Source organism: Dryas octopetala, chromosome 3, assembly GCF_963921425.1.
Source record: "Dryas octopetala chromosome 3, drDryOcto1.1, whole genome shotgun sequence".
Classification (NCBI taxonomy): domain Eukaryota; kingdom Viridiplantae; phylum Streptophyta; class Magnoliopsida; order Rosales; family Rosaceae; genus Dryas; species Dryas octopetala.
Window position 1 is genome coordinate 18,423,800 of NC_141368.1, and position 26,703 is coordinate 18,450,502.

Below are 26,703 nucleotides of genomic sequence, written 5' to 3' on the forward strand. Positions count from 1 at the left end.
CGTCAATAAAATCAAATGGACCGCTCAAACTCAAAGAGAAGACTAAGTGGTGCCATCATGGCGTCACGCATGTAAAATTGGCAGTCTACTTGATTTTTTGATGGAATGAGATTATGTGTTTAATCTTTAATGTTTAATATTATAAAGCCTGAAGAGAGATTTTGTATTTTAGGCTTTACCAAAAATAAGATTATCTGAATTATTTTTCATTCAACAAACAGTCTTATAAAAATAAAATAATAAACAAGAGCATAGTTGTAAAATATAATTATTAAAATAAAATTTTAAAAATAAAAAAAGACAATCCACTATCTTAAAATGTAAAGAAAATGATGTAAAATTATGTAGAAAATTATAAAAAAACTAAAAAAAATAATTAAAAATGTCAATTCACGCGCGTGGCACTTGCATAGTGGCGCTTGCTAAGAGGCTAGTGAAACATAATGTGAGGGTGAAGTATTAAAAAATTTATAAGGGTTGTAATTCACCAAAAAAAAAAGTATATGTATTTCTCAATTTTAAGTTTTTTTTTTTTTTTGCCATTGCTCTCAATTTTAAGTTTAATTAAATAAAAATGGGATTAATGTCATTTTGCTCCTCAGACTATTACACATGTATCAGTTTGCTCCCCAGACTTCTGATTTGATAAATTAAGAATCCTGACTTTTTCAATTTTGCCAATTAAGGTTATTCCGTCAATTTATACATTTTTCATCTAAAATGTCGAGATGATCAACCAGAATTTAGCGAGAAATAAAAGAGGAAAAAATGATAAGATCTAAATGGAAGGGACCATTTTGCCCTCAAAGATTTGGATAAAAAATGTGTAAATTGACGGAAGAACCTCAATTAGCAAAATTGAAAAAGTCAGAGTCCTTAATTTTTCAAATTAGAAGTCCGGAGAGCAAACTGATAAAGTGTAATAGTCTGAAGAGCAAAATAGTATTAATTCCAACAAAAATTGACTTTTAAAAAACTGTTAATGAAAACTAAGCCCAGCCGGGCCAGCCCACAGCCCACCCTGATTGGAAAAAAAAAAAAAAAAAGACAGCACTCTTCGTTCTCTCTCTGGCCTCTGGACTTCGCTCTGTCTCAACTCTCAGCTCTCACTCTCTCTCACCACTCACCAGGCTAGATAATCATCGCCTTCAATCTTTATTTTCGCATGGGCAGGTATTCTCTTGAATCTCTTCTCTTCTTTTTTGTTTCTAATTTAATTTAGGTTTAAATGTTTGAGGCTGAATTTAGGGATTAAATTTGAGTATTAAGGTTAGGTTTAACTGTGAGAAATGAGAACCCCATTTGAATTTAGGGATTAAATTTAGGAATTTTTTATTTTGTTGGATTTTATGCCCAAATTCCCAATGGCCAGACATATACCCATTTCAATATTACCCAAATACTTAACAAATCACTTTTTTTTTTTTTTTTTTAACATATAGCTTTTGGCTCTCCATTACCAATGATCAGCTTCTATACTTGCGTTGTATATGTATATGGGGTGGGGAAGCTGACTGACTTGTGAGGATCAGGAAGTAAGAGCAAGTCCATTAGTCCAGTTGACTTGTATTGTATATTTATATGCCTTCTTGTTATGTAGTAAAGTCTAACTTGTATATTTATAGTCTCCAGTAGCTGAATAGCACAAGCCATGGGCCAATGGCCATAAAAAGCAATCATAGAATTCTAGTAAAAAGAAGACAAAGTTTGGTCCTGTAGAGTGTGAGAGAGTATATGATGTCCGAGCATATGGACACATATTTCATTAGTAAAAGCATATGTGATGAACTTGATTGATGTGAGATTGCTTCTAAATTTCAGGTGCCAAGTTCAGTAAGCTCAATCTTAATTGTTGGAAGTGGAAGTTTGGAAACCAAGTTGTATATTTCATTATTGCTGGTTTGGTAAGCTTCAAATTTCAATCGTAAATTCTTAGTTGCATATTGCTGGAAGTAAGGTTGCTAGGTGTATATTTTCTGTTTATTAATGAAATTTCCTCGTACAGTCAAGGTTTTTTTTAGCCCACCCCAGTTTCAGATCCTGGATCCGTCCCTATAATTCAGTCTGTACAGTCTGTTGTGCATCTGTTTTTCTCCATTTCTATACTAAAATGTTCGTGCATGTGAGCCTACATTTAGCTGAATTTATGCTAGTTTGTGTTCTAAATTGGTTGAAATATCAATTACTTAGATTAAGTATCTGGGGTCCACTTTTTGGTGGTATGTTGTTGAGGACTGGTGATTATATATTAAAATTGAGTGAGCCCATGTTTCTGACCTCAATGTCTTGCGTTTTGTGTGTTATAGTTGTTAATTATTTACGTTTATCAACTGATCAGAGCCCTATTGTGCAAGTAATGGCATGATTTTCTTGTGGACCTGTGAGTTCCCAAGTGTGTAATGTGCTTTGGATTTGGATTGTTTACTTAGACCTGTAGTCTCGTCTTTACCCATGAACTAAATTACTAATTCCTAATGGAAGGTTAAAAAAAAAAAACAAGACCAGACTTTGTTGAAAATTAGTGTCAATGGCTATAGTGTTTCTTCCTGTCTTATGCCCTTAAAACCTTGATAATAGTTAAAAGTATATATTAGATATGAAAAATAAAGCTACCAAAGAACTGTCATAATCATTTCTGGCGGTGGGGTTTGCTTTTCTTTCTTACAAAAAAAGGGAAGAAAAAAAAGTGCACTTCTTGAAAGTTGAAAAAAAAAAAAAAATTCGAATATAAAGATAAGTGGAATAGTTTGGCCAACCAACTTCCCAATCCCATGGTTGATCCTTCTTTGTGATGAAGGCAGACGCCTACCATCAAGTTGATGGTGTAGATTCTAAAGACTTTTTTCACTCGTATTTATTGTGAATGGTTGGTTTTTATAAAATAAATCAACACCTTACAGCAGCTAAACTTGTTTGGTTTCAAAGTATTTCAAGACATTGTGGCAAATAGTGACAAAGTTCTTCCGATAATTGTTCCTGTTGGAATATTGGTTTTTTGTGTGTAAAGGTTAAGTGTTCTTGCTGAAATTTGTTTGTAAAAGTTTATATTTCCAGAAAAAAGGATAGTTGCCATGATAGGAGGTGCTCGTGTTCGGCTGAACCGGTGGCAGCAGGCGGCTGTCGCGGTTGGTTCAGCTGTGGGAGCGTTGCTGGACCCAAGAAGAGCTGACCTAATAGCAGCTCTTGGAGAGACAACTGGGAAGCCTGCATTTGAAAGAGTTCTTGAAAGAATGAAGAGGAGCCCTGAAGGCAGAGTAAAGCCTCTTGTCTACCCTTATCATTCTTATTTCTTAAAGATAATTCATAATGGTTATTTATCAATATTACAATTATCTATTTCAAGTAACATGTTCCACATATAAGTCTATGGCAGTTGTTTAGAAAAACTTTCTCATAGTTATCAATGTTGTCTCTGCTTAGCTGTCTGCTTTATGTTTTTGTTAATGTGAAATCTTCTGTGTTGGGTGTTGGAGTTTTCTGTTATTCGAATCGATAACATGTTATTTGAAAGTTTGCTTTTTTCCTTTTTTTCTAGAGAAAAGTGTCATAGAGGGAATATTTTAGTGTCTATCATAGCTAGGGAAATGACAATATTAGCTATTAACTTTAATTGGATGATTACTTGTAAAGAAAAGTGTTAATCAGATTATTGATGGTACCCATCCTAGTGCACCGAAGTTATATGTTAAACTTTCATAAAACAAAAAAATGGCATTATAGTTCTTCATGTTGTTGAGTATGGACTATGCAATGCTGTTGCTTAATATTGGATGATGGCTAATGAAAACATGGAAATTACTATGACTTATAATGGGACCTTGATAGAGTGTAGGTATAATCTACAGTTACAGTAATTATATAGGTATACTTTTGTATTATCACTTATAATGCACTTTTAATTGAACTGATCTTTCATATGTAACTAACTGGTGTACTTTGTTTTTGCCACCCATAATAGGCTATGAATGAGTAGTTCAACGCCATTATGTTTGTTATCCAAATCAAAGAGGAAGTAGTTTTTGTTTTTTACAAAGCCATTTGGTTGCTAGTATCTTCTGAAAATTTTATTTTCTCAGTTTTTTCTTGTTATTCTAAGAGCAATGTCCAATGCATTTCTTTCTTTACAGGCCATACTGTTGGATCGACCCCGTGTAATATCTGCAAAAGTGGGTCATGCATGGGATCTACCACCAAACACATTTGGTGCTGCCTATGCAAAGTTCATGGGATCCAGAAACTTTTCCCCAGATGATCGACCACCAGTGCGGTTCTTGGAAACGGATGAGCTCGCATATGTGGCCATGAGGGCTCGTGAGGTGCATGACTTCTGGCACACCCTTTTTGACCTTCCGACAAACTTGATGGGTGAGTCGGCGCTCAAAGTAATAGAGTTTAAGCAAATGTACCTTCCCATGTGCCTGATGTCTGTTATAGGGGGCACAGCAAGGTTCAATGATAAGCAAAGGAAATTGTTCTTTCAACACTACTTTCCTTGGGCCATCCAAGCTGGCGCGCAATGCACAGATCTCATGTGTGTATACTATGAGCAGCACTTTCATGAGGACTTAGAGGATGTTCGGAGTAAGTGGGGGATAAGTCCTGCTCCTGCTGCTCCTAAACAAACCTGAGCATCAGTAGCTTCATCTAGTTTGGTGGAGGAACTGTAAATTTTTTGAGCATATGTACAAACTAAATTTTGTTTTAACACATTGAAAGTAACCATATTATTTCATCTTCAGAAATTAACAATTATGTTCTTATCCTCGCCAGCAAGTTTGGCCTTTTCAGTGTTAACTACTTGTATACTCCTGCGGGGACCAACTTGATTTATTGTATTAATAATTATTTTTTCTTTTATAATTTTGCTATGGAAATTGGAACGAGAGAGACATGTGGGTATGATGGATGGAAAGCATGCCAAATCAACTGAATTTTAGAAGGATGCAAACCACACCTTCTTTCTAGTTGTTTGATAAAAGGCTTGTCAAGCGATAAAAGTAATTTCAAAGAGTCCTAAAGCTTTTGTTCTCAAGATAGTATCTTAGTATTATCTCTTGTATTATTAGATATTATCATATGTGTTGTTCGACACATTATTTATAATTGCCCCTAGACAAGAAATTATTCACTGTTTTCTTTTGACATTAGACAAAACTTGTTTTGTCAGTGTAGGACAAAACTTGTTTTGTCAAAGTACGAATTTGGAGAATAACTTACCTATCCCGTGCTATGGGATAGATGGTATCACACAGAAGTGAGAAAGAGAGAGAGAGAGAGAGAGAGAGAGAGAGAGAGAGAGAGAGAGAGAGAGAGAGAGAGAGAGAGAGAAGGGGGGGAGGGGATAGCAGGTGCATACCTCCGTTGCAGGTAAGTCCTTCTCACGAATTTGTATGGTCTCTTATTACTTTCTCTGATCATATGTATTTGGGGACTGCTGCAGGTAGATGTCCACTTGAGGAACGAAGATTTGCAGTTTTCGTGTCATCAAGCTTAGGACTATAACTATTCTTTTCTTTTATTATTTGCAATTGATCATTTTGTCAATACAGAAATACAGCAGATAGTCTTTTTCCTGAACCATATAGTAATTATATTAGCTGTCACTACATCATGTTCTTAACTGACAATGTTTGCTGCTCATTTATGGAATTTTTTAGGAAAAATTCACCGATTGGTGTGCAATTATTTTGTCCTTGTCTTCTCAATTTAAAATCAACTTAGCCTTAACCTTGAAAAATTTTACATGTTATTTTCCCCAATCTACTTGGGATTCTCAACATGCCCCACCTTCTCTGAATAATTGTTATAATAATCAAATAGTTAAATGATTTTCAATTTGAATGAATTTTTACAAGGTTGATCTTTGAATGAAATTGTAAAAAATGAACGGTTTATATTATAGGATCACATATTATCTTACTAACCAGTTAGTTATAGAACATTTTTTAATACATATTACTTTACTAACTAATTAGCTATAGAACGCTTTTAGATACATATATGCCTAACAATCAAAGTGGCCTAGGCCTAAGCCCTAAGGTGACTAGATATACAATGACAAACTCTATACTTCAATCTTTTGTTAAGTTGAATTTTGATGGATCTGTCAATTTGAATGGCCATGCAATTGCAAGATTTGTTATCTCATATACTTAAGCTCATATCTCTTAAACCATGTCATGTGTCTCACTTTGTCTTTCACAACTTAATTTTACTCACTTTGCTCCATAAACATAATTTTTGTTTCGCCAATCTCATTTCGTCAACTTTGATAACTCTTCCATTAGTATGCTATCTAACATATAAGTTTGTGAAGAGATTATTTAGTAAGGCGGTCGTGCCACGTGTTTGGTACAACCTTCAATAAAATACTAACATGTGTACATATTTTAAGTAAAATTTACAATTTTATAAGTGAACAATATACATAACGTCATAACACTGTGCGGTCATACCATACACGTGGTTACACAGTCATATTTTAAGAATTATGTTTAACAAAATATTTTAGTCATTTATGCCACAAGGCTATAATAATTAATAACTTATGTCACCACTGTGCACAAGAACAAAAAGGAAAATCACAAAACTTAAAAAAAAAAAAAAAAAAAGACTTTAGTCATTTATGCCATTAATCTTTGGGAATTACTTAGGTCATGAGGTTTGAGGACTTTCTCTACCAATAATTTTATAACATATGTCAATACTTTTAAAAAATAATAACAATTACTGAATTATGAGATAAACTTATTTAAATGAAATGACACGTGTTATAAGATTATTGGTACTGAGGATAAAAATGTCATCAAACCTCAAGACCCAAGTATTTTTCTTAAACTATCAAACTTTGATCAAATAAATAGACGAAGAAAATATTTTTGATAAATGGTCAAATAGTTTCCGATTAACTCAATTTTTTGCAAAGACTATCTTTCAGTGGTGACAAAAAATAATAGATGGTTCCGATCATCAAAATACAATGTGAAGTGGACCCCATAAGAGATCTCTCTTATTTAAGGGATCTTTCAATAGAAGGGGCATGTCGCGTCCCAAACCATAGCCCGAAAGATTTGGATGCACGCCATCTACCACATTGACCATTTAGCCCTAGAAAGAATTACTAAGCTCTAATAACTCAGTTCTAGAACCAAATAATCAATGTTAAGGCTAAGTTTTTATTTTTAATGTTGGGTTGGATCATAAGTACGTAATAACTTTCACTGGCATTTAATTTGAGTTTCTTCGTGATTGTTCATTCTCTGTGAACGATGAGTACTGGACTTGAAAATAGATTGTTCGATTTTATTAGTGCTTGACTACTATACTAATATATATTATTCTGCTGCTTGTTTCTATAAAGAAATTACTGTTTGTTTGGTAATTTTGCTGAGAAATTAAAGTGACGGAAAATGAGATTGATTGAAACATAGTACTATATACAATGGATTATAGATCGTTCGAGCACAATTTTCTCTCTTCTAACAGATCAAGAATCGTTAAGTACGTACTAATTTTCACTAGCATTTAATTTTAGTATCTTCGTGATTGTTTCATGTCCCTAAGAAAATCTAACAATTATATAATGCATATATCCTTAGTTAGGAGGGCTGAAAATGGAACCATTTCGGCAACACTTGAACTTGACTGAAATCCTTGTACTGCAAGTTGTTGTGTGTCCTTCTATATGTTGCTCATTATGGACTATGCCATGTTATCCCCGTTGATCTTCTTCCATTTTTTTTTCCAAGAAACGACCCCAACGTCAAAATTTACTTTGTCAACATATTTGTTTTGTTACGGCTATGGCGAAATTTGTTAAGCCAGTAGTGAAAGTAAGCTTTTGGCCTATATATAATTGTATCTTGGGTGAATATTGTGAATTTGTGATGCTTAGAGAAGATTGGCCATGGACAACAGAGATACTTAGGATATTTGTGGATATTGAAAAAGACAGATTCTTATCATTGCTTATACGTATTGATTGGATTGGTACTTTAGGAGGTAGGGGCGGAGACAATATTTTATGCTTGCAGAGGCCGAAACATAAATGTTTAATTTTCACCAACATCTCACCAAATAATTTCAATACTGTCTAAAAGTTTTTTATTTTAACTCTTTCCATGCATTATTAAAAAAAATTGTATGAAATTGTTAAATTGTGTACATATACATATATTAAATCATCATATAATTAGTATGATTGGTATGACACTACACCCAAAATACATTCATATGAATTTTGTGAATTCATATAGATATTTACAATTAGAGTTTATTTATTATGAGCATGTTAAAAAATTATTCTTGGAACACACAGAATTAAGACAATTGATGATTATTAGTGCAACAAATGTGTAAAATATAGTTCCAACAATAATTTTTTAACATACTCATAATAAATAAACTATAATTGTAAATATTTATATGAATTCACAAAATTCTTATGAATATATTTTGGGTGTAGTGTCATTTGAAGAATGTGTTATACAAATCATACTAATTATATAAGGATTTAATACATGTATATGTACACAACTTAACAATTTCATACAATTTTTTTTAATAATGGAAAGAGCTAAAATAAAAACTTTTAGACAATATTAAAATTATTTGGTGAGATATTGATGAAAATTAAACATTTATGTTACGGGAAAATAAAAGATATTGGATCATAAATAAATTTGCAGCAAAAAATATAAAGATTATTAAATCAAATATTTTAAAACCAAACCAACCCCCAAGATTTACAGACATTAGATGTAAACCTTGAAAGATTTAAATATTAATGAGCCGAGATCAATACAAAAATAATCATGACAAAGTAAATCGTAAGATATAATTCAACTTTTGGAATGCTTATTGCCACATCTTCTCCACGCTGCCTCCACAGTCTGACTACCCTGCAAAATAAACTCCTACACCGTAGAATGGTGTACCGGGTTACATGAAAAACTCAGTGAGCTTTAACACTCATATGAGTAAAACCGACTCAAGTATGATCGCATATCAGACAATATAACATAAGTGATATTGGAAAATTAATCACAATTAAACATAGCCATAATGAAATATCTAGCACTTTAAAACACATTACAAACCAGGCACTCATGCAAAGCATACCTGAGCAGGCTTGGTAAAATAATAATACTTGCAATAACAAGGGCATCAAAATACCAACCCAACCAAATAATTGAAATACGAAAATTCAGCAATAATTGCACTGATCGACCACACAAAGGGCCAACTACCTCTACTGTTGAAAAAAAACTCAATCAGGTAGCGAGAATAGTCATTTCTGGTAAGTACCTCATAAGTTAGCCTCCCCAGAAGGACAACTCGACTAGTTCGTCTGTACTATCGCTTCTGGAAGTTTAGGGGATTGAAACCCAAGGTTACAAAAATATAATCCTTTACTCTCATGTCACATCACCATAGCACTAAGTACAATAAAACTATGTACTATTAATATTGACATGATATAACAACACATGTCAAATCTCACAAGTGCAGCCTCAGCTCAAAAGCGGCTTAATCACCAACTAAAAATGCATGACATAAAATCAAATCATATGGACACAACTCCCATTGAGGAAACATCACCATTGATCATATCAAAATAGTGAAGACTCGTGTTATTTAAGAAAAATGAGCTACGATTATTATCAGAAGTCCAAAACATCTAAGTTGATATCATCATACTAAAGAGTCAAGGATCCCCTGTTGAGCAGACCCGTAGGAAAACTATACTCTCCACCACTCCGATTGTACTAGAGATGTTCCCACTCAAGGATGTGTGAAACACACACATGATAAACGTTTATCAAACATTATGATTCTTGGTTACCAAATAATTTATTACTCAAATTATGAGTTCCAATTATGTGAAGTAGGGAACACAATAATCAAACAAGAGATTATGTGAATTCTCTAAAGTGTGCCATAATTCATTTTTAATTATTCAACAAGCATACACAAACTGCCTTTTAAATTAGGTGAAGGCTCTAACCCCTAATTTAATTAACTCAAATGAATTTTTATCGAACACTTTTAACTTGTTGTATCCCAAAATAAGATATGCATCATAGGCACTTGCCTTGAAAATGCTTGAGACCTGAACACCCGTGGCGAGTGTGTTAAAATCTCAAATATTCCCAAAACAAGTACGTTATGCATCCTAATTTCGGAGTTTAAGAGGTATTTAAGATCTCACACTCTGAAATAAATTCTCTCAATTTAAAACCAATAACTTAAAAGTTATTACCAACTTAGTTTAATTCCATTTATTAATATTATTTCATTACTAAGTGTGAATTACTAAAACTTAGGTTTATTATGAAAATCTTAGCCTAAAATCTAAGGGGGCAAGTAGACAAACAAGTGAAGTCGATCTAGTCCTTAGTCCAATTATTTTCTATTTCAAACACTTATAAGCTTAGGGGTAGGAATACAACTGGTCAATCCAATGGATTAAGCTTTGGTTCTGATGATGAACTTGGGCTGTCTTCTGATGTGGCTGATGATCTAGATCAAAATTTTGGATCTAGGAAAGGTAAATTGAATAAATCGGGTTCTAGGAGAAAAGATTTTCAGAGGAGAGGAAATTTTGATATTGAAGATGATTCGGTTTCTGGTTCAGAATCAGACAGTGATGATTTACAATCTCGTAAAAATAGAATGAGAGGGAATGTAGCAAACAATTTCAAAGGTGGCAGCAGCCATAACTTTACCAAAGATACACAATTTCAATCCAATGGAATGAAGGGTGGTAGGAGGAACTCCTTGAAGGATGATTTTGATAGATCAGCAAGAGGATCACGTGGTAATAACAGAGGATTTTGAGGGAACGATTTTGATGGCAGAGAATGAGTAAAAGAGAAGGATTTGGAAAGCAGCAACGTGGATCACCTAAAGAATATGATAGAGACATGGACAGGGGTTCTGGTGACTTTAGAAATAGTAGACGCGTTATTGAAAGATAGATCCATGATAAGAATGGCAGCAATACTTGGTTCAATATGAACTTACCCAACCTCATGTGCCAGGGCCTTACCCATTCACAAAATCAAAAGGGAGATGGTTGTACATTCTCTAATTTTTCAATTGGCTAAATGATATTTTCAATCTTCGTACTTTCATGAAATTTCTTTTTTCGATCATGTTCTTTTAATTTTGGCAATTTTAGTCATATACTTCCAATACAATAGAAATGATATCCAAATTATAAGCTTCGTTTAAATTATTGATGGAAAATTAGAAGTGCTTCTACGTGAGAAGAAGATATTTGTGCAGACATATCTTCCAAGTGATACACCATTGCCACTATGCAAATACAGAGAAGAAGAACTTGTACAGTTGAGAGGAGATGGAAAAGGAGTGCTCCAGGAATGGGACAGGGTCTATGACTTTGCGTACTACAATGATCTGGGGGATCCCAACCAAGACAAGCTAGTCACTTATATATGTATATTTATTTTTTTTCCTTCTAATTATTAGTTAGCAGTGATAATTTGATGTCTCATAACATGTAGTGTTTTACCAAAAAAGTTGATATACTAAATGGGATTTTAATTAACTGATATTGTTACTATCATTAGGATTTTGTGATCTTATTCCAACCAGATCCTAACAGTGAGAGTACGCTGAAGCTTCTTATGAGTATAAAAATTTATGTTCCAAGAGACGAACGATTTGGACAACTGAAGATGTCAGACTTCCTTGCTTATGCTTCGAAATCCGTAGCTCAATTCATTAGACCAGAGCTAGGAGTGAGCTCTGGTTGATAGCACTCCCAACAAGTTTGACAGCCTTGAAGCTAAAGGTATGGTAGATATCTGTCAGCAGGCACAACCACTGTTGTCTACCAACGGCAATGAGAACATTGTAAAGTTGGAGGCTTACTGCAAGAGCCTGTGGTATCATATAATATTTTCATTCATTTAATTGTGATGTTTTAATGATTTTGTACAGAGGATAGGTCTGCTTGGAGGACTGATGAAGAATTTTCCAGAGAAATGCTGGCAGGAGTGAACCCTGTCAACATTGGTCGCTTCCAAGTAATTTTAACATTATTTTTTGATATATATGGATTCATAACTGTAGTACGTAATGTATAATATATTATTTAAAAAACAATAAGAGGATGAGATCCATTAAATATCATAGCCACCAAAGGTTGTAAATAGTGATCGAACCTCTAATATATCACAATAAAAAACAATTCACACATTCAATAAATTAAGTAAGAAAGCTAATATTATAATTGACCTAAAAATCCTAATTACAATTTCGTTTTATAGTTTCAACACTTCCCACAAGCTGGAGCATAAATAATGGTCAGGCCAAAGAAAAAATGATAACCATGCCCACCTTGTTACACAACTAAAAGGTATTAGAGGAGTAAAATGGGTTATGCTGTACCAATGTAGACCATTTAAATTAAGCCCAGTCGTGCTTCCTACAAGTATTCATATTATGCTTAGCACGATGCGCCATGTCATGCTCATTTTACACTTCTACTTAAAACTTAAAAGTATAAAAGAAACAAAAAAAAATATACGAAAAAAATAAACTTATTGGATTTATAATTGTACCATTTTGAATGACTTCCATGGAATTCCTAGAGCCTTGAATATGATCTTCATCATCTTTAATTCTCTAAAACACAACTCTCACATTTGTAGAGTGTCAATTTGTCATAAATTTTGAATCAAAACATCAACTAAAAATATTATTAATTGCCTGCTAGCTACATCAACTTAGGCATTGCATTCCAACAAACTGTTGAGAGTAGTATCCCATGTCGGAGAAGTAAGGCTTTGCATAATACAATATAAGGTCTTGGATTTCTTCACCTATTGACCATTGCCAATTGGTTCGGGTTTGGATGCCCCCAATTTGTTTATGCTATCATAGCACAAGGCTACAAGCTATCCATGTGTCAAGCCAGATGGTCGACACTTAATGTGTCACAAAGTTGAGATCCCTAGAACTACTTTTTTTTTAATGGATGACAATATATGCCTTCACAACACGAAGAAATGTGTCGGCACATGCATGTCTGACCACAAAGGGAAGGGTTAACGAGTAAACAATCTCCCTGAGCGATGAACAAAATCAACTAACCGCCAAGAGACAACTTGCTGCAGGAGTGTAATGGTTTCAATTTCAAGATATCAAACTCAAACATCCACACAACAGATAAAGGAATTTGCTTTACGTTGTGAAAGTTAACATCAAGCCATTAGTGGTCAAATAAGCTGCTTATTTAAAAACTTTCAGAGTGCAATAGTTTTTCAGTCCAAAACAAGAGAATGCAGCATTTTGCAGCAACTTAAAATCATAGACAAGGAAATAAATTGGGCTTTTGGCCCAAACCCCTCACAAAATAAAAAAGAGTTTAATTACAATTAATCCCCTCGACTTATGAATGAACCCTTCATTCGGTTAATAAAATCAAACGGACCTTTCAAAGAGAAGACCACGTGATGCCACCGTGGTGGCGTTACGCATGCAAAACTAACAGTCCATTTGATTTTTTTATGGAATGAGATTATGTATTTAATGAAACATAGTGTGAGGGTGAAATGTTAAAAAAATTTGTTGGGGTTATAATTAACCCAAAAAAATACATATATGTATTTCTCAATTTTAAGTTTAAAGAAACAAAAATTGAGACTTTGTAATTTTAAGGACAGATCCCCATGTGTGTTTATTTTCGTTAGATTGTGAATTTAACTGCATGGGTGTGGATCTATGAGTTTAATATTGAGTTTAGAGTTTTTTTAAATTTTTATTTTTAGGGATGTATTTGTGTGTAACTACATTGCAAGAGTGCAATGACACTTGTTCCATGGATCAATCTGCGTTGTACCATACACGTGGTCAGATGGTCCTTTTTTTTTTTTTTTTGGAGAATTGTCAGACAATCTTATTTAAGAATTAAGTTTAAGAAATATTTTAGTCATTTATGTCACAAGGCTATAAGAGTTAACTTATGCCACCACTATGTGCACAACAACAAAATGAAAAAAGATTAGTCATTTATGCCATCAATCTTTTATGGCAAGCCCACCTCTGATAAGATAAAAATGCACGTTGCTCATAAACAAAGGGTCAAATCAAATTAGCAAGTATCAGAATTTAATTGTTACTGCCCATAATTTGCAAAAGTTAGTAATTATGTAGTACAGTGCAAATGGGACCAATCGGAGCAAAACAAGCTCATTAGTATGTTTGCAACATGAAACAACAAGACAGCAAGTGTAAGTGAAAACAAACAAGGTCATGAACAAGTGAGATTAGGACACAACTTGTGTGCTTTGAGGGACACAACTTGTGTGCTTTGAGGCACACAACTGGATGCTCCATTGGAGGTCATTTTCAATCTGAGATCTCTTGCAGTTATCATCAAAATTCAACTCAATCAAAAACTTAACCCACAATCATTTCATCTTAAATCAAACACGTACCCAGAACAATAATCACACCCAAATCAAGAACTACAAGAAGATAAAAAAACAAATGACAATATATTTGAATTAATAGACAGATTACCACTTTGGAAGCTTATCTGCAGAGGAAAACTGACAAATAAAGGGTTTATTTTAACAATATATGAAGGAAGAAGATGGAAGAGGGAGAGAGAAGAGGGGTGGGAAGAGAGAAGATAATGAGAAAGATTCAGAGTATTTCATATATTTCAAAATTCAGTCATGCAGGTTTAAAGATATATTGCACATATCTGTCCAACAACTCATAATATCTAAGAGAGTCTACAATAAGGCTAAACCCTCTCATAACCAAGCACACTATCCATGTCTATCTCGTTAAAGTCTTCTTTCGCCATTGCCAGGTTTCTTTTTGCTACCTCAATATCTACATGTGCAACAGCTAGCATAGCCCTCCGCCTCTTAATTTCATTCTCCAAAGCATCTACATCTTCCATCCACCTCTTAGTTTCATTCTCCAAAACTTCCACATCTTCTCTTAGCCTTTTCATTTTCCCTGCCCTTTGTACGAACTTCGTCTTACAAAAAGCAGCTTCAACATGAGGTTCCAGCCAGGCCAAGTCAAATTTGAAGGATTCAAGCTCACCCCAGAAAAGTTCAAGCCGTTCACAGGCATCTAGGGTCATATCCTTCACCTTTGTCGTCTTCAAAAAATGCAATAGTCGACCCAAAGCAGTGAACGCACATTCAGTAAACAATTGACTTTTCTTCTGTTGGCACTCTATCAATGAAGGATGCCTCGAACAGGCTTCCTCAAGAAGTGGAACAAAAGATTTCTCTATTAGTCCTAACCCCCTAAAATCCATAAGCTCGCCCATTGGGGTGGCGGGGACTTGCCCAAGTTTCTTGACTAGAGAAGGATCTGCAGGGCTAGCATCAGTAAGCATACTGCAAACTTGTTCAGAACCTGGTGCATCTTGAAAGGGAAGCATCAGTTCAGGATATGGTGCCTTAGATGCTGGTGAAGAGCCTGGAGCTTGCCCAGAATTCATATTTGATGACTCCATAGTTGCAGAAATGTCAGTTCCGTTGTCTTCAATCTTAATGGGGACATCAACCTTGGCTTCAACAATGCATATATCATTAACAAGATAACCTGCACTGCAGTCATAAAGCTCACTAAGAGGCATGAATGATGTGAAGCCCAACTCAGTCTTGTTTTCTTTGAACTCTTGTCGAAGACTGCCTGTGAACCAAAATATCAAGGAATACAAAAACAATAATAAAGAATCAATATTAAACGAAGTCCATTTGAAAGTTACTATAGAAGTTTTTCAATATATATGAATTCACTCAATAATCAAGAATTACTAAGAAAAATAATAACAATAATGTACATTATATTATTGGAAAACTAATAAGAGAATCTCTAATCACAATAAAAAGCTAAATCCCTCATTCAAACAAATTAACTAAGAAACCAAATATTATAACTGACCTAAAAAGTCCTAATTACATTTTCATTTTATTCTCCAACAATTCCCACAAGCTGGAGCATAAGGTTAGGGAAAGAAAAAATGATAATCATGCCCACCTTGCTACATAACTAAAAGATCTAAAGAGGATTAAAATGGGTTATATCGTACTGATGCATACCATTTAAATTAAGCTCAATCGTGCTTCGTACATGTATTCATATTGTGCGTAACGATGTAGTTTAAGTGAAACCCACGTATTTAGTTTAAGTGATGCCACACGTGAGGGAGCGTGTTGAGAGTTGTATCCAACATCAATCTCCATGAGTGATGAACAACAATCAACTAACCGACAAGAGAGAACTTGCTGCAGGAGTGCAACAGTTTCATTTTCAATAGATCCTATTCATTGATAGTTGCAAGTACAAGTGCAATTCCTTTAAAGCCTACTACTTGTTTTACACACCAATGCAATTAAAAGCTTATGGCTCATGTACATCCTATTCATTATCAATAGATCAAACTTATACATCCACAAAAACAAATGGAGGAATAGTTTAGAAAGTTAAAATATCAATCCATTAGTGGTCAAATGAGTTGCTTATTTAAAAACACTCATCCCGTAACAATTTTTCAGTCCAAAACAAAAGAGTGCAACATTTTTCATTTACTTAAGCGAACCTTCATTCAGCAAGTAAAAGTCCATGAAGGAAGTATATTTCTAAATTAATTTTGTTCACTTTCAGTAAGGGAAAATAAAAGAGAACAAATATACTTTCTTGTATTTGGTTCTGTACACAAAATGAAAGAAAAGAGAAAATAATGGTATAATGTTAATTGTCTCAAGAATCTGAGAAATTAACATCTCTTAAAAGCTTCCTAGAAAGATAGGATGAAATAAGGACAAAAGTATATTAAGCATAAGATACTCTGAGAGAAACGTGTTATTTCAAATTCCTCATTTTCTTGAATAATTAAATGTATATGTAGATTTTACACTAGAAACTTAAACCAAATCCTTCATTTAAATCCTTCTATCCAAATATACCCTAAACATGTCACTACAAACGATGCCCGTAACGCCAGCCTAAGGTCAACAGACTATTGTTTGGTGACCAAGTTACATTATTTGTAAAAGAGAAAAAGAAAATATATGAATGGATATGGGAAGCATCATAAATACCATTTAATGAGTTAGCGTTGGCAAATGACAAGCTGACAAGAGAGGAAAACACAAACATGAATGTGAAATAAAAAAATAAAAAAACCACGACAGAGGAAAACGCAACAGTAAGGAAATACCCTTTGTATTCTTTGTTCTTGACTTGTTGCTGTCAAGTTGATTGACCACAACCAAGCTGAAGTGTGCATGTGTAGTCCACCCAGATGGCAATGCTGAAGCATCTGCAACACTCAAATATATGGACAAGTGCTTTACCAGATTTACGTTGTTCCCATTTGGCCATATGAGAATCCGCCTGATCAAACTAACCAAGGTTAGCTAGTAAAAAGCTAATAACACTCTAATACAAACCACAATGTTAGAACTATGGGCTATCCTTAACCTTAAGGGCTGCTACTATTTTTCTTGGACAGACTATATTGGGCTCCTAGTACTATTGGGCTTCTACTAGTACTGACCAAATTGGGCTACCAAGTGCATGGATGAGTTATGCTAGGTGGTGAAGAGTGAAGACTGAAGGGACTAGAAGCTTCTAGGTGATTCCTATTTTCATTTTCCCATATGTTAATTTGTAGCTTGTTTGCTTAAATAGCCAGGGGCAATAATTAATTTGTAAGAATTCCATGGACCATGGTTGAATGAATGAAATAGGCATACATAGTATCTTGTATTTTGTTGGGGATAAAAGCCATAGTACCCATGAACCACAAAACTGATAAAAACTATTCTTTACCATTATTAGAGGTAGACCCAACTATCATTTTTGGTAACACCATGTCCTCTTTGGTTTTTAAATACCATGAGGATTGAGGAATGGGTTTCAAAATGCTATGAAAGTAAAGTGAAGGAAATGGGTTTCAAAATGCCATGCAAGTAAAGTGAAGGAAATGGGTTTCAAAATGCCATGCAAGTAAAGTGAAGGAATGAGTTTCAGTGAAATGATGGAAAGCCACCATGAGTACCACCACCTTCCTCTGAAGACTGAAACCCATCGCACACAATGATTTTAGGTTTAGAGAAGATAACTGAAATGCGTACCATTTATGACCACCAATAACAAAATCTTCAGAGTAATGCCTGTCTCCCTTCAGCTTAGAGAAGCTTTCGATTCTCCATGTGAATGTCCCAGATACCACACCCTTCTCTTCCTTGTTCTTCATTTTCAGAGAGAGAGAGAGAGAGAGAGAGAGCAGAGGTTTTGGACAAAAACAGAGCAAAACCCAGCACTAAAAGGCACCTTCCAACATTTTGGGCAAAGCTGATTTGCACTTTTGCAGACTTTGCAGTCAAAGCCTCAGTCTTCTTATTTAAGTAGTTTACAGTCAAAATGCGCTTTTTTAATTTACTTTATTATTTAAATGTAGTTTACAACTTTTTTAAATGCTCAAAAGTAAATATGTGTCAATTTTTCCAATCTTTTACTTTAAAAAAAAAAAAAAATTAGGAGAAGGGAGAATCAAATTTGGTTAATTAGGCCTTATTTGAGTATTTTAGGTATGGTTGAGTAGGTTGGAGATCTATAGGTTTAATATTAGGGACATATTAGTGCATAGCTGCATTCCAAGAGTGTGCAGTGGCACTTGCTCTGCAGATCAATCTGCGTAGACCATAGTTTGTTTAGATTTGATCCACATAAAACGGGAATCCATTTGTACTAGCCAAAGACTTATTGTTTGCCTTTAGAATTAGCCCAAAGAATGAAGGTGGATGGAATTATAGTTTAGTATAATTCCAGAGCTCGATTCTCTTTGTAACAAAAAAAAAACTATTGTTTCAAAGGAAAAAAGTCTCTGAATAATGTTAAAAAAGTTGGTAGATCCTATATATAAAAAACTCTTTTTAAATTTATTTGTTTTTGTTACTTTTAAAGATATAAATGGTCACATGAAAACAAACAATGTTATAAGACTGAACTGGTGTGTTGTAAAGCACACAACCGGAGGCTCCATTGCATTTCATTTGCATTCTGGGATTGCTTGCAGTTATCATCAACATTACTGACCATGAGAAGTAGCGACTGTAGAAAGGTAAAGCCATTAAATCAAATATATAGTCTATTAACTTGAACATATCAATACCCAACTCAATCAAAAACTTTACCCAAAATCATTTCATCATAAATCAAACACCCACAACAGTAATCTCACCAAATCAAAGGCCTCCAAGAAAAATAATAAATCAAATGACAGAAATACGAATTAATGGCAAGAGTACCTCTTTGGAAGCATATATGCAGATGAAAAGGGACTGAAAATGGATAATTTTGACAATATATGATGGAAGTGGGACAGATTGTGAGGGGAGAGAGAAGCTAGTGAGACAGATTAGGAGTATTTCATATATTTCAAAATTCATAGGTCTGCTAGGTTTAAAAATATATTGCAGAATCTGCCCTACAACTCATACATATTCAAGTGAAAATTCTACAATATGACTAAGGCCTCCCATAACCTAGCTCACTGTCCATGTCTATCTTGTTGAAGTCTTCTTCCACCATTGCCAAGTCCCTTTTTGCCAGATGAAGTTCTATCTCTGCAACAGCAACCGTAGTCCTCCGCCTCCTGATTTCATTCTCCAAAGCATCTACACCTTCACTGCGCCTCTTAATTTCATCCTCCAAAACTTCCACATCTTCTCTCAGCCTTTTCTTTCTTGCTGCCCGTTGTACAAACTTCTTCATACCAAAAGCGGATTCAACATGAGGTTCCAGCCAAGCCAAATCAAATCTGAAGGTTTCAAGCTCATCCCAGAAAAGTTGAAGCTGTTCACAGGCATCTAGGGTCATATCCTTGACCTTTGTAGTCTTCAAAAAATGCAATAGTCGACCCAAAGCTGTGAATGCACATTCAGCAATCAATTGACTTTTCTTCTTTTGGAACTCTATCAATGAAGGATGCCGCAAACAGACTTCCTCAAGCAGTGGAACAAAAGCTTTCTCTACTAGTCCTAACCCCCTAAAATTTATAAGCTCACCCGTTGGGGTGGCGGGGCCTTGCCCAAGTTTATTGACTAGAGAAGGCTCTGCAGGGCTATCATCAGTAATCATACTGCAAACTTGTTCAGAACCTGGTGAATCTTGTAAGGGAAGCGCCAGTTCAGAACATGGTGTCTTAGATGCTGGTGAAGAGCCTGGAGCTTGCACAGAATTCATATTTGAAGATTCCATAGTTGCAGAAATGTCAGGTCCATCGTCTTCAATCTTAATGGGGACATCAACCTTAGCTTGAACAATGCATATATCATTCACAAGGTACCCTGCACTGCAGGCATAAAGGTCACTAAAAGGAATGAATGAAGTGAAGCCCCAATCACTCTTGTTTTCTTTGAACACTTGTCGAAGACTGCCTGCAAACCAAAATATCAAGGATTACAAAAACTATAATCAAGAATGCAAAGAGCATAAGAAGGTAATAAAAGAAACAACAATAAAGGATATATTATTACATATAATAACCACCAAAGTTTATAAATAGAGAAACTCTAATCATTATATAAAACTAAATACCACATTCAAAAAAATTAACTAAGAAACCAAAGATCATAACTGACCTAAAAATCCTAATTACAATTTCGTTTTATTCTTCAACACTAACGTCAAGCTAGAGCATAATTGATAATCATGCTCAGCTTGTTAGATAAGATAACCCAGCAGGAATGGATACTCAACTCGTTCTTGAAACGGATACTCATAGTATGCTTAGCACAACACTCCGTTCCATGTCCGTTTTAATCATATAAGGCCAGTGCTTGTGTCAAACTAACCCATTTTTTCACATCTACTTGAAAACATAAGAAACTTAAAAAAGAAATATATAATTGTGCTGTTCTGAATGACTTTGCCGTGCATGCCCCCTCGAGCCTTGAATATGATCTTCAACATCTTTAATAGCCTGAACACCACCCTCTCAAATTTGTGGGGGGATCAAATTGTCATAAATTTGAAGCAAAACATATCAACTAAGAATACTACTGCCTTCGACATCAACTTAAACATCACATTCCTACAAACTGGATGACAATATATGCCTTCACAATAAGAAGAAATAAGTTGCCGCAAAACAACTAAAGTGGACATTACATGCATGACTCACCACATAGGGAATGGATGGGAAAAAATGAGCCATATATGGTTAACAATCTCTATGATTGATGGACAACAATCTACCAACTAGCAGGAGAGAACTTTTTGTAAGTGTGCAACAGCTTCATTTTCGATAGATCCTATTCATTGATAGTTGCAATTCATTTCAAGACTATAATTTTTTTTATACATAGCAATTAAAACATTATGGTCCATGTACATCTTATTCATTACAAATACATCAAACTTAAAACATCTACACAAACAGATGGTGGAATTTGCTTTAAGTTTTGAAAGTTAATACCAAGCCATTAGTGGTCAAATAAGTTGCTTATTCAAAACTTTTAGAGTGCAACAGTTTTCACAAATATAAAATCATAAGGTTAGACTTAGAGCAATTGAACCTTGAATTAGCAATTAAAAGTCCATGAAGGAAATATATTTCTAAATTGATTTGGTTAACTTTCAGTAAGAGAAAATAGAAGAGAATAAAGAAAAGCTATAATGTTTTCTTGTTTTTGGTTATGCAGACAAATTGAAGGAAAAATAAAGAAAAGAGAAAATAATGTCATTTGCCTTCAGAATGTGAGAAACTACCAAAGAGTTTCCTAGAAAGATTGCATGAAATAAGGAAAAAATATATTGAAAAAAAAAAAATAGATACTCTCTAATTAATATTTTGTCCATAAAATAAGAAAAACAAATGTTCATATTTCCTTTCTTTTTCCCCAAGTCCACGATTACATGAAGTGTAAGGGTTCATTTGGATGGAAGGATTTAAAATGACGAATTTTAAATTTAGTTTAAGTTTTTAGTATAAAATTGCTTAATTGGACTTTAGAAATATTAGATGCTTGTTGTTAATAAATCCACATATAAATTTGATTCTTTAAGAAAATGAGGGATTTCAAATATTCAAGATAAAAGTGTTATTTTAACAAAATTTATATGATTTCATTAACACAAAAAATTAAATTTTTTAATCACCAATTAAAGAACATACACCAGAAACTCAATCCAGATCCCTCATTTTGAATCCTTCAAATGGACCCTAAATTTGTTACTGCAAAAAAAGCCCATAATGTTAGCTAAAGATCAACAGACTAGTGTTTGATAACAAAGTTACATTGTTAAAAAGACATGCATCACAATTCACGAATTCCATTCAATGAGTTAGCCTTGCCATGAATGACAAGACAACAGAGAAAAACACAAACATGAACAATAAAGAAAATACCCTTTGTAGGCTTCGTTATTGACTTCTTGCTGTCAAGTTGATTAACCAAGGTCAAGCTGAAGTTCGCATATCTAGTCCACCCAGATGGCCATGTTGAAGCATCTGCAACACCCAAATACATCGAGAACTGCTTTACGAGATTTACGTAGTTCCCCTTTGGATGTACAAGGATCCGCCTGATCAAACCAACCAAGAGTAAAAAGTAAAAACATATATCTTTTTTGGTAAGAAACATACTTTCATTAATAGGGAAAATGAAGTTACAAAGCAGGGAGCAAGATGTCCATTATCAATATAAAGAATATATCAACATCTAATAACTGGAAAGAACATCACAGAATACAACAGTAAAATTAATATGCTAAAGAACAGCAGTACTCCAATCAGAAAAATAGCCTGAAAAGAGCAATCTCAAAAATCTGAAGATACCGACGCCCAAAGGATGCCCAAAATTGAACCCTTTCCCACAAAGGATCCACCTCCTCACCCCTTACTTCCTCAAAAAACCTCTTATTCCTTCCCATCCAAACCAAAAGTTTCCATTATAACACATCTTCCCATAAGCATACCCCTTTGCTACCTCCAAACAACCTCTCACAGTAAGGCATCACATGAAGCCATCACCACCGTATGGTCCTTCCTCTGGAACAACCCCAGTGATGATTCCACCACCACCACCACACCACTCTAACCTTCCAACTTTTACACATCCAAACACTACCCTTCACACAAACCACAATATGTTCTTCCAAACACAGAATGTGCACCCCCAATCACCGAAAGCCAAAGACCCAAGGTCTTAAAACCGAAAAAATGGGTGAAATATCGCCTTTCTCTCTTATCGACCCAAATCTAAAGCAACAACCATGGAGGCTCCAATAAATTTGGTTCAATTATCAGGGTGCAAGAAGACGACGGTTATAGTAACCCACTGCAGGCAAGGAAGTTGGCTTAAGCCGTACAAACCAACCTAACTGTTGGGACAACATTGTTTCACTAAGGTAGATACAAGAGTCCAAAACAAATGTGGTTGCCACACCCTTTTAATTGCAATTGTTGTTAAAGGTCCACCAGTACGAGGTCACTTGGCTGCTCATCATCAAAATGGGCAATGGAAAAAAAAGTACGACATTTTCAATTTTGTGGTTGATCCTGTATCACAAAAAAAAAATTTGAGCAAAGAACTCCCTTGGCATATTGGTTTAAGACATGTAAAGGAAGGAATGGTTGAAAAAGCAATGCATTCCTCATGGGGGCAAGTGCAAGGTCTATTTCAGTACTCCTAGTAGACCATTGGAACAAGTACCTGCTTGGGCTACTTATGTGCAATCGGATGCAGATGGAAAATAAGCTTTAGCAATCCACTGGCAACCAACCCCAAAATATGCATACAAATTGAAAAAGATTTTAAATTATAAAAGTTAGGAGTTCGATCATTTAGAGAAGGTGTTGGAGAAAATGTGGGAGAGAAGGATTGCACAAATTACTGCTGGAATTTTATTAGATGAGATGCGAAACAATGGGTTAAATGTTTTTAGTTACAAGGTCATCATTCTAGGTAAAGTGCATGAAAGACCTGTAGAATCGTTTTGCTCTTGTTTGTGTGAAGCAGCTTCTGATAAAAAGCAAAAGGCACTTAAGGGTGGTGTTGATGTGTGCAACTACTGATATTTTCCAAATAAAGGCCGTACTTTAAGGTCTTAGTAGGGGTAACTGAGTTGAAGTGATTGCAATACTTATCTCTGACCAGGAAACCATTATTCAACAAAGGGTTTCTTATCTTGAAAAGGTCATTTTTTTTTTTTTATAAGTAAAATTTTCATTAATAACTGAAATTACAACACAGGGGACACCCTTAACATCCCTCTTTATTCTACAAATAACAAAAGAAAATAACAATCAAAACAGAACAAAAACAGAACCACATGGCTACAACATTCCAATCAGAAAAAATAGCATGAAAAGACCAATCCCTAAACTCGGAAGAAACTGAAGTCCACAAGGATGTCCAGAACCGAACTCTCCCACAAACAGTCCACCTCCTCCCCCTTTATGCCTTCAAAAATTGTTTTATTCCTCTCAATTCAAGCCACCCAAAATATTGCTAATACATTACACCTCCCTAGTACCAAACCCCTTTTTCTTCCTCTAAAAAACTTCAACTTTTTCACTTAATAACTTGTCACAAGAATCAAACTCAAAAAGCTTCCTGCTTGATACTGGGATTGGCCTGCTGATTTCTCCAATTGAAAATCTCACCCTGTTTGTGTGTGTATTGACTTGTGGGAATTTGGAGCTTGATGCTGTAAATGATGCTTTAAGCTCTGCTCTAATTTCCAAATAGAAAGAACTGGGTGGTCCCAACCACAGAAATAATGAAGACGATATTGGTGGCATGTAACTATGTAAGCCATGCGCTTCAGTGAGGTTGTCAATGATATTATCCTCCACTTCCAAATCATGCACCTTCCCAAGCAGATACATGCATGGATTGGTTGCGATTTTGCATCTCTGCAAAATTGGAACATTTATATGTGACAGTACCTATGCGGTCTCATCGTGAAGTGAGTGTTACACCTATACCTGGTGAGGTCTATGATAATACAGGGTCAGGCATTGCTCCAGGATTAGTGTTAAAAGACTGGTCTAAATATAATTCTGGCATGCAACATTACTTCTTGAGGAAGATGCTGAAAAATTGAGGTATTGTTCTCGTCCAAATCCTTCAATTTATAATGCTGATATTAAGCCTGAAGTGCACTCAGTCACTCACTTATTCATGACTTTGGGGTTGCATATTCATGAGCATGAGCCCGACCATAATTCTAGTGTTAGGGTTAATCCATGTGCAGCAAAGTATAATTGTTTCCACAGTAAGTATAACTGTGTCATGATGCAATTTGAGGTTACTGTTGTTGCCACTACCTTGAGCTATTGGATGAACTGGAGAGTGTTGTTGTGTGTATAACTTGGGTCTTGATACCTATGGTTATATTTGGTATCAACAGCTTCTGGAGTAGAAATCATTACATTGCACACATTTGGGAGCATGAAAATGTGGGCTTCTCTAATATTCATTTTGCTAGGCGGTTCTCATCAGGTGGAGCTTGCTATGAAACTTGTGCAATTGATACTAAACAAACTATCACTTGGCATCGCTAACAATGACTATCTACAAAAGCTGGCTGCAACAACAAAAAACTTTGTTGTCTTGTCTGGTGCTGTGAAATTTGTTTGGCTCCTCCTATTGTCTTCCATCCTCTCTTCAAAATATTTGGCACCACTTTATGATTGTTTTACACATAGTTTGGTGAAAAGGCTCAACCAACTTTTTATATGCCTACCTATTGGACTGGGTTGTCTAGAGTGGATGAGAAAAGGCCGAGTACATTCATCATAACTTGAGGGGGGAGGAATGTTAAGAGATTTGGCTATCCTTTGCCTTATGGGCTACTATTGGGCTACTATTGGGCTACTACTACCAGAACTGACCATATTGGGCTACTAAGGGAATGGGTTATATTAGCTGGTGAAGGGGCTAGAAGCTTCTAGGTGGTTCCTTATTTCATTTTCCTTTATTTTAATCCATCCTCGAACGGATGGAATAGCTACTAGTGTATTGTATTTTGTGGGTGTCATGTGAACCAGTAAATTCATCAAAACTATTCTTCTATTTCTACAATTTGAGTCCCATCAGTCATCACACAAAAATTTTGAAGCAAGTAAACAGAAGATATGCTGAAATGCGTACCATTTAAGACCACCGATGACGAAAACCTCAGAGTAATGCTTGATGTTGTTCAACTTAGAGAAGTTGTCGATTCTCCATGTGAATGTCCCAGATACAAAACCCTCACCTTCCTTACTCTTCATTCTACTAATTAACCAAAACCCATAAAATGGTAGTAAACAAATAGTCCCCATAACACCAGATAGCACAAAACAGAAACAAAGTAGCAGTGGTCGAGAGACGTACCTTCCCAATGGGCGCTTCTATGGTCGGAGAAAGAGAGAGAGGCGTTTTGGAAAATGCAGTGGAAATTAGAATTTTGACACTTCCTTAAATCTTCCCTTAATTCTCAGCACTAAACTCTACCATTCGAGGCACACAAATTTGCGTGTGCAACCAACACACAAACTTTTTAGGCCAAAAGAGGTTTTTAATTCCCGTATTATCGTTCAGTCGCACTTTAGTCTTAATTATTTTAATTTGGGATTAATGCCATTTTGCTCCCCCGACTATAACACTTGTATCAGTTTGCTCCCCAGACTTCTAATTT

At 35.0% G+C, this 26,703-nt stretch overlaps 3 protein-coding genes across 3 annotated transcripts; 1 reads left to right on the forward strand and 2 right to left on the reverse strand.

Annotated features, from left to right (window-relative positions):
- The first annotated feature begins 1,035 nt into the window (after nucleotides 1-1,035).
- On the forward strand, nucleotides 1,036-4,857 carry LOC147291540 (coenzyme Q biosynthesis Coq4 family protein / ubiquinone biosynthesis Coq4 family protein). The gene is made up of 4 exons (XM_086237037.1): nucleotides 1,036-1,173; nucleotides 1,822-1,904; nucleotides 3,042-3,254; nucleotides 4,128-4,857. The coding sequence occupies exons 3-4, from the start codon at nucleotides 3,072-3,074 to the stop codon at nucleotides 4,626-4,628; spliced, it is 684 nt and encodes a 227-aa protein (XP_086093163.1). The 5' UTR covers nucleotides 1,036-1,173; nucleotides 1,822-1,904; nucleotides 3,042-3,071; the 3' UTR covers nucleotides 4,629-4,857.
- A 9,925-nt stretch (nucleotides 4,858-14,782) lies between these two features.
- On the reverse strand, nucleotides 14,783-18,265 carry LOC147291541 (MATH domain and coiled-coil domain-containing protein At3g58370-like). The gene is made up of 3 exons (XM_086235969.1): nucleotides 18,144-18,265; nucleotides 17,225-17,400; nucleotides 14,783-15,693 (listed from the first exon to the last, which is right to left on the reverse strand). Exons 1-3 carry the CDS (start codon nucleotides 18,263-18,265, stop codon nucleotides 14,783-14,785), a joined length of 1,209 nt encoding a protein of 402 aa, XP_086092095.1.
- Nucleotides 18,266-19,505: 1,240 nt separating this feature from the next.
- On the reverse strand, nucleotides 19,506-26,299 carry LOC147291542 (MATH domain and coiled-coil domain-containing protein At3g58370-like). The gene is made up of 3 exons (XM_086237078.1): nucleotides 26,175-26,299; nucleotides 22,424-22,599; nucleotides 19,506-20,450 (listed from the first exon to the last, which is right to left on the reverse strand). The coding sequence occupies exons 1-3, from the start codon at nucleotides 26,294-26,296 to the stop codon at nucleotides 19,540-19,542; spliced, it is 1,209 nt and encodes a 402-aa protein (XP_086093204.1). The 5' UTR covers nucleotides 26,297-26,299; the 3' UTR covers nucleotides 19,506-19,539.
- Nucleotides 26,300-26,703: the final 404 nt, after the last annotated feature.